Source organism: Phalaenopsis equestris, unplaced genomic scaffold, assembly GCF_001263595.1.
Source record: "Phalaenopsis equestris unplaced genomic scaffold, ASM126359v1 Scaffold000123, whole genome shotgun sequence".
Classification (NCBI taxonomy): Eukaryota; Viridiplantae; Streptophyta; class Magnoliopsida; order Asparagales; family Orchidaceae; genus Phalaenopsis; species Phalaenopsis equestris.
Window position 1 is genome coordinate 724,207 of NW_018164565.1, and position 14,520 is coordinate 738,726.

The 14,520-nt window shown below is 35.8% G+C and overlaps 1 protein-coding gene across 1 annotated transcript; it reads right to left on the bottom strand.

Annotated features, from left to right (window-relative positions):
* Window positions 1–8,834: 8,834 nt before the first annotated feature.
* LOC110021138 (receptor-like protein kinase HSL1) lies at window positions 8,835–13,812 on the bottom strand. The gene is made up of 2 exons (XM_020719493.1): window positions 11,075–13,812; window positions 8,835–9,600 (listed from the first exon to the last, which is right to left on the bottom strand). Exons 1-2 carry the CDS (start codon window positions 13,686–13,688, stop codon window positions 9,140–9,142), a joined length of 3,075 nt encoding a protein of 1,024 aa, XP_020575152.1. The 5' UTR covers window positions 13,689–13,812; the 3' UTR covers window positions 8,835–9,139.
* Window positions 13,813–14,520: the final 708 nt, after the last annotated feature.

The following is a 14,520-nucleotide window of genomic DNA, read 5'->3' on the forward strand; positions in this document are numbered from 1 at the left end:
TATAGTATATTAATATATTATTATTATTATTTTATTATATACTATAATTTATAAAATTTAATGTTTTAGAATATAATAAATTTTTTATATATAATTATTTTATATTATTTTATATTTCAAACAATAACGATTCGAACACGAACGAACGCATCACTGTTCGTGTTTGGTTCGTTTAACTAACCGAACGAAAAAAATTTGTTCGCGTTTGTCTCGTTTACTTATCGAACGAATCGAACACGAACTCATTGACGAACCGAACACGAACTGTTCACGAACAACGAGTTTTTTTGACAGCCCTAGTGTCGACTCTGTTCGTATAAGTTATGACTGGAGGTATGTATGATCTTATCTCACTTCTGCTTATCGATTCAAATATGTTTGTAAATCGAATAAAGTTGTGAGATATAACACACAATTCTTATATAACATACTTGTCAACTAAACTTTCTTATTTACAAGCATGTCACTTAAATCTTTGATATTATATCAAAAATTTTATGATTTTAAATTTTTCTACAGTGAAATACACATATTCTTACCTAAATTTTAACGCTGAAGTGTAATAAATATAAATATCAGACTTTAAGGTAGTATATTTTTGTTAAAAACATGATTAAATAGTTAATTTCATTTACAATTAATCCCACTACATGAGTGCTACTCATTTAAGAAAAAAATAGAATAGGATAAATTGATTAAAGGTATTATTACAGTGTATTTAGGGCGGCTACAATACTTTGTAAAAATAATTAAAAATAACTGTAACAATACTTTATAAAAATAATTAAAAATAACTGCAGGGAAACAAAATTTTTAAAAGCTACTATCATTATTATACATACTTTTTTAAAATAATTTTCACATTTTAGAAAATTTGATTGTAAAAAAATAAGTTTTCAATATAAATTATCCAAGAAAATAGTATCAAATGAAGATATGATGACCACCCAAAAACAAAAAAAAAATAGGAATAAAATTATCCCAAACACACCCATAGCCAGATATTTTATCAAAATATGCTTTTTAATCGATATATAATCAACCCAAATGAGACATGCAGATGTGATCATTAATTTTACACATTTAAAGCATGATTTAAAATCGTACATTACAAAATTAATATGACATTATTGAATGATGCATCCTCAACCACTTCTCTCCAGCACAGCCTGCAATAAATAATAACATATCATGCAGATCACTGTTAGTTAAGCATCAAATAAAGATTTCTGCGGTTGCTTTTATTTCCTTGATTTTTTGGGCTTTGCTCATCAATATTTTCAATTTGGCTTGGAAATTAAAATACTATTTCCTTAATCATACACTATATAATATGATTCGTGCTATAAAATTCGTAGCGGTAGAGTAATGGATTATCGTCTTAGCGTTGCACGAGGATTCAACACACATTCAGATAAAAGAGAATCAACCTGTGATGACACAAGAAGTTTTTACATGGAAAACCCGAAAGAGAAAAACCACGGGGTCTGACTCAGTTGCGAAAATTCACTATTGATTGATGATTACAGGAATTAACGAGAAAGAGTAGTTATATTTTTCAGATTACAATGTTGACTGACGGCGTCTGGTTGGTGGTGATCGATGGTGGTTCATGGTGGTCGATGACGGTTGACGGTGCTCGACGACGGTCGGCGGTGGTTGATGACGACCAACTTTCTCTTACTTGCATTACTCATGTAAATCTAAATATTTTATCTTTGTTCTAAGGGCAATAATTTTGTAAAAATTATAATAAATAATAGGTAAATTTACATATCTAGCATCTGAACTTTCATATTTATTTTTATAACACATTTTCTTACCTTAACTATATGCATTTTACTTCAAAAAGCAATAATAATGATATTTTTATATACTACAAAGAATGAAAGTATTATGAATATAAATATGAAAGTTTAGATGGGTAGAAATGTAAATACATGAGAGTTGTGTGGTATGTATGTAATGGAATGGCCCCAGAAGAATCGATTACATTTCGACATTAATTAAATTAGTAACGAGCGATTGCCAACTACTAATGCGAGCTAATGCTGGCCTTCTTAATTAGTTAGCGCCTGCGAAAGCCACGATTTCCTTGGGCCATATTAAATGCTTGCCTTAAATTTCTCAATAAAAGATTGAAATGATTCACCGCCATGGATACACCTCACATGCTCTAATTGAATACTTTTAAGTTTTAATATTTATCATTTAAAAAACAAATAAAATTGACTAATATAAATCTTAGTTATTGTATTTTATATAAAAAATCTGAACCAAATAATACGATTTTAGCGAATCTACAGTCAAGCTGAACTTTTCGATGGCAACCTAATGAAATTAAAACAAACCCAAATTGAATTTAAATGAGCCCAAATCAAGTACTAGAATGATAATTTAGAACTTTTATGCATTGACTAGAACATCGAATGATCTCCAAATCTAATTTGTTTATAATCATGTCGAGCGTCTGGATGAGAAAAATCTAACAACCAGAAGATTGTTTAACTTTGAAATGATTAAAGTAGTAAGAAAACCCTATAGGATATAGAGGACTGGTGGAATGTTATGAATTTTTGTTAATATTGATGGAAAAATACACACTCAAATATATAAATAAACATCCACTCTTCACATGCAAGGAGATTGAAATTAAAGATTAGAGAGACCTTACAAGTCTGGAGGAACTTTAAGCTTTATTGTGCCATTATCGTCAAATCATCGCCCAACTACCATCATAAGACCATCATCACCCAACCATTGGTGTTGAAATATCACCAACCAGCTATTATCATTTTCAGTTCTCAACCATCACCACTCAAACACTAACATTGGATCATTGTCGCCCGAACACCCCATCGCTCGACCATCAGGTTGGGATCATCATCAATATTCATAGTTGCCAAACTACTACATCGGATTGTTATTGTTTAATTGTCATCATTAGATCATCGCCATCTTAACAAGGTCATTGCACGACTATTACCCAACCTTCATTGCTTGATTACATTTGCCCAATCTCCATTCTCTTTCTTCAGTTGCACTCAACAACTGTTGTTCGACCACTATTACCCCATTATATCACTAACCACCACTGACCAACCATTGTCCCTATCAACTATCCCATAATTATAATCATTTGACCACCTCTGTCTTGTTATAGTTTCTTGATAACCAGTGAAAATATACAATCATAAAATCTCTATTGTGTAACCATCATCTGCTAACTACCATTACACAACCGCCATCACCCGACTATAATAGTCTGGCACATACACACACTCACACTTTCTTCTACGGATCCCTTCACTAAAACGTGTTGACAACTACAAGTGTTTTCTGACACTCCATTGTGGTGTCTGTCTTCTTCACCTCGAAGTCACTTCAAGGGGTCAAGCATTTCAAGGAAAAGTGGAGGAAAAGCCTCAATTTATTCAAAATCAATTCTTTTGTAGCCACAAATTACCATGATGACAAAGACTTTTGTAACTCCCTAAATCATTTTGACAGTGTTGGAGTTCTTCTTGGGAGCGTCGAAGTCTCCCTCACTTACCTTTGTGTTTCCTAGAGAAGTTGCGCATTTTTTTTGAAGTATTAGAGCAACGGTTTTCTATTATCTGCATGTGTCATGTGTGAAAGCCTGCAGGGATAGCATAAATATACCACACTGTCGTAGTTTTGCCAAAGCCAACCCTAACTACTGAAATGTGTGAACTATATGATGAAAATTCTCTAAATTTTTAAGTAAATTTCTCTACTATTTGTTCATACCTATGTTTTTATAGTTATTTTTGTACAAATTGTGGGATACAAGTTCTTATGAAAGCCTTCAAGTGGCCTTAACAACTATTGGAATGAAGTAGAAGGAAGTTGGTTCGGACAAATATCCAATTAAAGCCACCCAAAACCAAAGCTAAAATAGCCTTGAGTGGCACCTAGATGCCAACTTTGGGGCTCCTATGCACCACCCATGAGCCTAGACATGCTCAAGTAATCGAGAACCTGGTGCCTTTGTGTAAGGTCTGGAGCACCCAGACACACCCTCCATAATCACAGCTTGACCCTTTGGCACCAAGTATGGGGCGCATAAGCATCTCCTTCAACATTCAGGCCCAACTTTAAGCGGTGTCAAATTGCCATCTACTGAAAATAGAATTTTTTCTTACCATTGGAGCAACACTTTGGGGCTCCAAGTAAAAACCCCAACGCCAACAAATTGACTTGGGAGAGTTAGAATTTTTTCTACTTGTGTGGCCTTCCTACTCTATAAAATGCAAGTTCTCTTGACAATTTAAAGCATCACAATCTTATCTGGTTTTGGTGTGTGAGTCTCTATGAGTGAATGATTCTGTAAAAGAGGGTGTGAGAGCACTATTTCTATGAGGGAGAGAGGATTCTCCAAGAAAATGAGTGATCGTAAGGGTAAGGTGCAAAGAACACAAAATTGCATCACATCAAGGGTTTAATTTGAGTTTTTATTCTCTAAACTTACTATGCATTTATTGTTTTGAATAACTATATATATATATATATATATATATATATTAATTAAAACCCATTTTACCTATATATATATATATGCTGTTTTAGAGTATGAATAGTCACAAATTTTCTTTTCTTCCTTGATTTAATGAGTAGAAATCCTAGGGTTTGTGATATTATCAAGTGACTTACTTAAACTAATGTAATGGTGAAAGTTTTTCCTCCAATCCATCATTTACTTTCAACCTGCCCAGTTAGATAGTTAAAACACATTGTGTTCATTGAGATTCAGGAGAATCCATAGTGGAACAACTAGGATAAAGTTCATTAACCAGAAGAATAGGGATATTACGCTTAGTTTAGTTCTATCTTGTAGAGAAATACTCATTCATTGGGGATTTCACTGAATTTAGAAAACTAAACTGGTTAATGACTCTAGCTTCCTTATTGTCAGTCACTGAAGAGGCTAAGACACCTTCATGGAAGGGGCTAAGGAAGAGAATTATTTTTGGTAGTTACCATCTTAATTTTCACTTTGTAAACCTTCGATTTCACTTAGGAGAGATACTTCTCTTGCTAGAATTACTTCTCATTGTTAAACTAGGATTTTAGGCTTGCTAAAATTAAGTTAGAAACATTCAAAAACAACCAATGATCGAACCTTCAAGATAAATTCAAAACCAGTTGGCAAGCTACTTTTCATAGTTGGAAATTCACTCATTGTTTGTGGGATCGATACACAAAGTTAGTTTCGTATACTACTTGGATACTTATGTAATTCACTATCGTTTCACATCATTTTATGTTTCTGCACTATAGGCTACTCAAACTTCCCACTCATATGTCCTATTGCATTGCAGTGCTCCACATTCCGGTCCTTTGGATTCACCTCTAGCTTATTCGGTAATGTCTATTGCAGTCTTTTGCTCAATGAGTTAGCTATTTTCCAAACTTTGTTTTTATGTTTCTAATAGCTTCATCATGACTTTATTATTAATGTTTCATGTTTAGTACTGTCATTTCCAAAGATAGTCTATTTCCTTAAATCAGATATTATAAGTAAATCAAATAGAGTAGGTAAGTATTTAGATGCCACTACTCTGGTTATTCTACTTACCTTTAGAGTTGGGTTGGTTAATAGTCCATTGCTAGTTTTCCACCCCTTGGTTATTCTTATTTCAATAAAAGTTTAGATGATTTTTTTAACCTATATTTATGTGTTAAATAAGAGTTATTGAACCTATCTTCTATGACATTAAAGGTTTTCAAAAAATTAATACAAGAATCTTCTTTTGATATGTAAGCTATCTCATTATTAGGTAGTGTCCTTGCAATGAATTAAGGCGTGGGTTATATAATTTGTTTAGATATAGACATATTTTGTAATGTTAGGAAAATTAAAACTTCTGCATCACGTACACTGCTATCTTTCTAGGACTGACTCAATCTAAAGAATATTGAAAACTCATAATCATCTCCACGATTAATGAATAAGCCTTTTTAAATGGCTTGACATAAGTGGCCACCTAGCTGCAACATCTATTATTGACCTCAACAAAAAAAAAATCATTATAAAAGGTATGCATGGTGGGGATATTTCATAAGTAGCTTCTTAAATGTCTCCCAAGCTTTATAGATTAGTTCTCCATTTAATTGGGTAAATGAGATGACATCATTATTAAGTTTTGTCATCTTGAATGGAGGTGAATGTTTAGCAAGGAATTTTAGGACTAACTTAATTTATGTGGTATGTGATCCTTTAGCCACATTTTGGACATATACCTAACTAATAAAGGGAAAGCCCTAATTTATATAAATCATAAGAAATACTATTATAAATAAATGTGGCATGTACTTCTAGGAAACTAGCTAAGTGAAGATTAAGGTCATATGTGGCTAAGCTCCCAAACACATTTTTTTGCACTATCTGAATGATAGCTGGTTTCAATTCAAATGGACTAGCTTGTACGTTAGGGTTGTTAATTTTCAAATGGATTTCTTTTACCGAAGGAGTGACATACTCTCCAAGAGGTTTGAAGTGTTTTTCTAGGGGCAAGATTTTCATTTCTCCTAAATTCTTTTTTAGCTTTTTAATTTTTTTTATTTTTTTTAACGATTCTCTCTAAATCAATGTCGTAAGGCACTTGTTTAGTTATTCCAGTCCAACACATACAAACTTAGAACAAACAAGTAAAAGACCATAAACTAGCCGAAACAACAATCCACAAGTAGAATTCATAGAAAATGTTTTAAAACAGAAGTATATGCAGAAAGTAAAAACAAGAACAACAAATTTCTTTTTTAAAAATTTTCTAACACAAAGTATTATCAAATAAGCTACAAAAAATATGACAATAATTTTTGAGTCTAAAACCAAAGGATTAAACTAAAATCTTCATAAAAATTAGAAATTCAATGTCATTTCCCAGCAATGACAATAAAAACTTGATGTGACCAAAATGATATGAAGCATCAGTGATACATGTAATTATGCATGTCAACCAAGTAGTATAAGAAAATGCGTTTGTGCACCGATCCCAAGAGGAATAAGTGAACTCCCAAAATGTGGGAACTTTTTAATCTACTGGTAACTTGAGATTAAAATTTTAGAGACTTTAAAGTTTCTAATCCTAATTTTTGAAAAAAAATTAAAATCTATATTTAACTTTGAATTTGAACAAGTGATAAAAAACCTCCCTTAAATTGATCCTATGCAAATCAAACCAAATTTGACGACTCTAATAATGTTGATAATTAGGAACAATAATTTTCCTAAGCTTCTCTCATTTATTATAAAAAAAATTTGTTTCCATATTACAGTTAGTCCTCTAATTGTCATAGAAAACTGTTGAATCTAGCCCAATTGAAACGATTTATTATAAATTTACAAGCACAAAAATAGACAATTTTTACACAGCTGAGAAATGGTTATAAGGATTCTCAAAGTACAATGTTTGTATACAGAAAATTTATTATACAATGAATGAAAGAGTTGTTAATGGAAGATTACGACTGGCCTTCAATTCATTGTATTTAAGATACATTGTTGCACAATATTTAGAATATAGTACTTCATCATGTGTGGGAGATTTTACACTTAATAGTGTCCCCGTTACTCTGTAAAGTGTTTCGCTATTCTGTAGCAAGGGGTGACCGACTGTGATTGAGGCTCGCCACCGTTGATCTAGGGAGGTCACCACACCACGTTCGATAACAACAGAGGCCGAGAGTTGTTACTGGGTCTTTAGTCCATAACAACAATATAAATTGGTTCTTTATTGTCTTTCCTTCTCCTTCTTCCAAGTAAAGAAGACTGTCTCTTTATAGTCCCCAAAAAAGGACATTTTCATTCTTTGGCAAATAACCACCATATCTATATGATCGAATGGCATAAGTTGATTCCCTTAGATCATTGATTTTTTTTATGAACCAGTGACATTAATGACCTCAAAATTAGGTGATCATGGGCCCGTAGGATTCCTCTTGTTGAGATGTTCGATTTAACTTTATGCACGTCTAATTTAGAGTTCATTTGCCCTTCTAATTAACCACCCCAAGGATCTCCAAAAAATAGTTTAAGTGGATTCATCTGGGCTTGATTTGCTTTGAATTTGATCAAATTTGATATCATTGAGTTCGTCTTGTCAATTTGGTCAGTTTAACTTAAATTTACAAAAACTAAACTTCAAAATGATTTTTAATGACTTTAAATATTTTTACAAGAAAATGACTTGAGCTTCATGTCAAATGCCTGAGAATAATTATAAATTACAAAATTTGATGATGACAACCCTTGCGAGCATTACATGATATATATCTATCTTCTATATTTATGTTTGAATTCCCTGTTCAACTTCCCAACAACAATATTTACCAACTTTTACAGTGAAATACCCCTTTCATATACAACTTCGAGTACACCAAAATATTATAAACATAAATATATATAGTAAATTTTTCCTTTTTCTTTTAATTTCTTCTAAGCTACAATCCAGCCCGGCATCTACTGTTGCCTCCTTTTTGAAATTTCAATCATTCGCACAAAGCAACAAGACAACCACACCCATGTTTCACGACTAACCTAAGAAGATAAGCCATAATAATTGCATAAATATTTCATAAATGTGCATAACCAAATAATTTGAAGTATAATACACAACAAAATTAAATAACTTACATAGCCTATCAACATCATAACTTAAAAAAATAATAAAAATAAATCATTCAATTATTATCAAAATCAGTTTTCTTTCTTCTTTCCTTCCTCTCGCTTTCAAAATTATTTTTTTTTTTACAAGGGCCCATTGCCATCAGTCATACGACAGTAAAGAGAAGGAAACAGCCATGCATCATTACATCCAATAAATAAAAATCTAACATTAATGCAGAATTTTACAAAGCACTAGCACCAATGACTTCCAGAAACCAACAATAAATTACACTGGACCAGATAGTCGCAAAACTGAAAGCTAAATACAAACAAAAGCATTCAAAAACCTTGTTTAACAAAAAAGAAATGAGAAGGCAACAGCACCGACAGCTTCCCATGACCTTGTTCCATTCTCTCCCATTCCAAAAACAAAATATTTCATCCATTTACAGTATTTAAATTCTAAAAAAAAAAAATTGGTGGATGAAATACTCTATTTGCTGCTTTCTAAACTATGATCTGTGGATCTATTTGGAGAGAACAGCACCTCTCTAAATTCTTCGTCTCATCATCTCCCACTGATGCAGAGGTGACGCTCTGATCATCTTCATAGTAGTAAGGAGAGAGCTTCCCGTCCTTGGGGAATGGCTTCGGCTTCTGCTCGTAGCCCACTTCATAAAGCATCTTGACTACCCTTCTCATGGTGGGGCGGTTAATGGGAAGAGAACTGGTACAGAGCAGACCGATGTGAAGGACTTTGGTTATCTCTGCCTTGTAGCAAAGATCCAGCTTTGAATCAATCACGTGATCTTCTCCTTTCTGCTGCACTGTGCTGCACACCCACTTCACCAAATCCTTTTCTCCGAACTCTGGATCTACAGGAAGCTTTCCTGTAACTAGCTCAAGGATGACGACTCCGAAGCTGTATATGTCGCTCTTCTCGTTCACTCGTAGAGTGTATGCGTATTCTGCAGCAGATATTAGAGATATTAGCTTTGTTAGACACTAATTATCTAAAAGCATAAATACAGAATTCCGGATTGGAATGAGCTGAAAGAGCTTAAAATACAGATTAATCTCTGTTAAATGTGTTTAATTTGTGCTAATCAATGTAATGTACATTTCTATTATGATTTGTCTTGCACTTAATTTGGACTCTTAATGACTTTTTCCAGATTGAGAGTAGGTCAGCAAAGCATAACTCAATTCTCATTTCATCATTAATATTTTTTCACACTAATTACTCAATATTTTTTTTTATTGCCAATGTAATTGTCTAATATTTTTCTTGGTTGATTAATGCACTTCAAGTATACATATATTTGTTATTCCTAACAATCAAACGGACAAATTCAACGCATTTAGTAAATGATCATGAACCTTTTTTGACACCCCTATTAGAGGCTTAGAATTAATATTAATGTTGAAAAAACATAGCATGTGCTCATGAGACATCATCTAAAGCAGCTTCTATAAATTTTTTTTTGATGGGGTCGGTGAGCTTAGAGCATGGGACATTACAACCGGGCCAAAATGCCATTGGCCACCATCTCATCAGCAACTTTGATAAAGTTGATAAAGTTGTGTAACCAAATGGAAAAGTATAAATCCAATTGAAAAAGAAGCCTAGTTTTAACTTTTAACTTTTAGGGCAAAAAATCGCTTTCCATGATGCAGATTTTTGGATAGAAAGTGCAGCTTATGAAAAAAAAAGGTAGATATGTGCAGTCACAGTCAGTACAGCAAAGCCATTATGGTGAACCAAGACCTTGAGTTGCAGGCCATGGTGAGGAAAACTACAGTCTATATATAACAAGGACTGGAAGCACAAGAACTCACCAAGTCCACTTATAGTAAAACAGCATAGCATAGCTTGCAAGAGCGAATGGGAATATTTCCAAAGTAAAGAAATTATGTAGAAATCTAAAGGTGTATTTCACTTTTTAAAAATAAAAAAGGGGGTATTTTCATGTGATACGAAAATTGTAAAAATTAAGTTTGGGTGTTAGATATGTAAATTCCTAAGTATTGGATGGTATGCATCAGCCGAGTGATGCATGACACACGTGCATATTTACAGCAAGTGCTCGTCCGATAGATGAGGCCACATGAGTCGACCTAATTGTTGTTATCCACAATATTCTTATTGTACCATGTTTTGGACAACACGGTCTACCAAATTCAGCCAAACTAACAAGAATAAATTGATCAAGGATAAATCATTTGATCTTTGAGTATCAGGCATTAGCCCTAAAGTTTCACACTTCTTAAAATTTCTCAAAAAAGTAAAAATCATACCTTTATTTTTAAAAACGACATGCAATTCTCAAAAACCAACGAGATAACAAGAATAATTATTTGAGCATGTCTGAAGAAAAATAAAACTATTAAAGCTAAAACAAGATGAAATAGCTACAAAACAATTTGATAAATTCAAAATACCTGGAGCGATGTATCCGCACGAACCAGCAATAACAGACATAGATCTGGGGCCTTTCTCCACCCCTTCCACCACTTTGGCAACCCCAAAGTCTGCAACTTTAGCCCCAAGCCCCGCATCTAAAAGAATATTGTTGGATTTCACATCTCTATGGACAATCGCAGGAACGCAGTCATGGTGAAGATAACAGAGCCCCTCTGCCGCATCCACAGCAATCTTATACCTCGTCGGCCAATCCAAAACACTCGCTTTATTACCATGTAACAGATCTCCCAAGCTCCCATTCGTCATGAACTCGTAAACAAGTAGCTTGCAATCCTTATGAGCACAACAGCACCAAAGCTTAACAATATTCTTATGTCTTATCTTCCCCAAAGTCGCTACTTCTGCTTCAAAAGCATCGTCCGAAGCTTGGTCATGACTTTCACCATTCATCTTTGTATTTCTAAACAGTTTTTTTACAGCCACGGCCTCACCGTTGCTAAGCACTACCTTGTAGACTTTACCAGAAGCTCCGCTTCCGATCACATTATCTTCGTCCAAGGAATCAAGTATCTCATACTCGCTGAATCCTAGCTTGTGGAATGAAGTGAGAATCCACTTGCTGGATTTCTCCTGCCCCTTGTTTGCCTTCTTGATCTGTCTGTATTTGCAGTAAAAGAGAGCAATTCCGGAGATTAATACTATAGCCATGAGAATAAAGATTGAACGAAGAAGCCACAAATACTTGGTTCGGTTCTGACTACTGTTGTTAGAGCTTGCACAGAGACCAGATTGATCCCAGCACAAGCCGGGGTTACCTAAAAAGCTAGTTTTGTAAGCTTCGTTGTGGAAGAGGGGAGGAATGGAACCAGAGAGCTGGTTGTCAGATAAATTGAATTGATTCAGTTTCAAGTTTTGTAATTGGAATGGGATTCCTCCGGTGAGGCTGTTGCCGGACAAGTCGAGGTAGTTTAGCACCGGCAGGTTTCCGAGCTCCGGCGGAATTCTGCCTGTGAACTCGTTGTTTGCGAGATTTAAAAGGGTGAGCTTGGTCGAAGATTGAATTGCGGTAACAAGCTCGCCGGAGAGCAAGTTGTTGTGCAGGTCGAGCTGACCCAGCTCAGTCAGCTTTCCGAGAGATTCAGGCAAGGGGCCAGTGAGCCGATTGTCGCCGGCTGAGAACTCATAGAGCTTGAAGAGTGAGCCAATCTCTGCGGGAATGTTTCCGGTGAAATGGTTTCTGTCGATGAGCAACTTAGAGAGATTGGCGGCGCCGGCGATCTCAGGGGTGATTCCTCCGGTGAAGGAATTGTTACTGAGCTCGAGAATCCAGATATGTGGCAGTCCCCACATCCTGGATGGCACATCACCGGATAGCCGGTTGTTGCTGAGCCGCACGCGGTTGAGATTCCGGCAACGGCCGAGGTCTGCAGGGAGGCTTCCGGTGAAGTCGTTATCTATTAAAAGAAGCTCCTGCAGCACACCACCTTCACAGATACCTCTGGGAATATCGCCGGTGAGCTGGTTTTCGGATAGGTCAACAAACATGAGCGGGGAATGCGCCCCGAGACTGGCTGGAAGAGCACCTGAAAGCTGGTTCTCAAAAAGCCGGAGCTCGTAGAGCTTTGACGCCAACGCGGCGGTGGGGGGAATTGAGCCGGTCAGCTGGTTTTGATAAAGGTGGAGGTTTTCCAAATTGGGGATGAAGAAAATATCATCCGGAATCGAACCAGAGAGATGGTTCATGGAGGCGTCCATTCGGCGAAGGTTAGTGAGGTTGGAGAGTCCAACAGGTAGATGACCAGAAAGAGAGTTGTTATAAAGCTCGATTTGAACAACTGAGGCGAGGCCGGAGAGTGATTCAGGAATGACATCGGTGAGGAAGTTGTTGGAAAGATCGAAGTTTGTGAGCTTGGAGAGCCCGCCCAGACCTGGAGGGATGCTGCCGACGAGGTTGCAGCCGGCAAGCCAGAGCTTTTCGAGGTTGGTGAGATTAGAAAATGAAGATGGTATAACACCGGCGGCGAACGGGTTGTAAGACAGATTAAGCTGACGAAGAGATAACAGGTTGCCGAGAAGAGAAGGAATGGTGGCATTGAGGAGATTTCCGGTCAAGGAGAGAACTTGAAGAGATGGAAACAAGGAGAATGAAGAAGGAATGGCGCCGGAAAAGTTATTTCCAGAAAGGTCGAGGTAGAGCAGCGAGGGAAGGGAAGGTAACGAGTCTGGAAGAACGCCGACGAGAAGGTTTTGGGAGAGGTCGAGGTGTGTAAGCGAAGTACAGGGTAGGAGAGAGGAGGAGGGAAGAGAGGAGTTAATGTAGTTTAGGGAAAGCGAGATGAACGAAAGATTGGGGAGGCTGCAGAGAGAGGATGGGAATGGGCCGGCGAGGTTGAGGTTAGCGAGATTGAGGGACGTGACGGAAGAAGAGGAGGAGCAGAGTATTCCGGTCCAGTTACAGGGAGTAGCGTCGCGGGAGTTCCAGTTGGCGAGAGCGCTGTCGGGATCGGAGAGGCCGCGCTTGGCTTCAAGGAGGTAGAGGCCTTCCTGGTTTAGGGAAGAAGCTAGGGGGGATAAATGGAGGGAGAGCAGGGCAGTAGCTGCTAGGAGGATGGGAAGCCGAAGAGGAATCATATCTCCTGTGTTATCTTTTCTCTCCTTTCGCTTGCGCTGTGTGGGGGCTTTTAGATGTTTGGAGGGAAGGGATCGAGTGGGTGGCGGCGGTGGATTTGGCAGTAAACAATAATTCTCTGTTTTCTAGAATGAAAGCATAGGATGGTAAGATATGTAAATAGAAATATTTGGAGTAGTGTGTCTGTAAAAAGCCTTTATAAATAGCAATAAAGTATTATTGATTTATAAATTTAAAACAATTTGTCTTTGTTCGGCGATGTGATATCAGGGAAAATAGGTTTCAAGTTCTCTGAAATTAGCGGTAATAATCGCATTCAAATAAGTTGGGATGGCAATTATTATTGCGTGCATAATTTTATGTACTTATATCGATTAAGGGTTAGTATAAAGTGTAGTTGTCTTCTTCTAATCATATTTCGCATATAATAGCACAAAATTATGACGTCTAATTTTTGTGACTTCAAATCAAGTGAGAATGCAATTGAGTAAAGAGTTGTGTAATCTGATCTAATCTGCAATACGCATTGCAAATTGAGAGATTTTAATCCCAAATGATTTAAAGGGGATTATGATATGATTAAATTTGATAAGTCCAAAAAAAATTTTACACTTGATCTCACACGAATTTTCATGCATTGTAGATTACAAATGTTTAGAATTAATTTAAAGACCATTCAAACTCTGATTTAAATTCTTAAAAATAAAAGCTCTAGAACATCAAAAATAATTCAATTTGGGCCCAAAAAAACTCAGATAATATTTAAAGAATAAATTACTCTCCAAATTTTGCATGTGGATGACTAAATCAATTTTCTCATAGAGATAAATTTAA

What these genes read in the sequence shown, in the direction of transcription:
- LOC110021138 (XM_020719493.1), bottom strand. Translation starts at nt 13,688, where the DNA reads ATGATTCCTCTTCGGCTTCCCATCCTCCTAGCAGCTACTGCCCTGCTC. An exon ending in GTGCGGATACATCGCTCCAG is followed by an intron (nt 9,601 to 11,074) that starts GTATTTTGAATT and finishes TATCTGCTGCAG; the next exon opens with AATACGCATACACTCTACGA.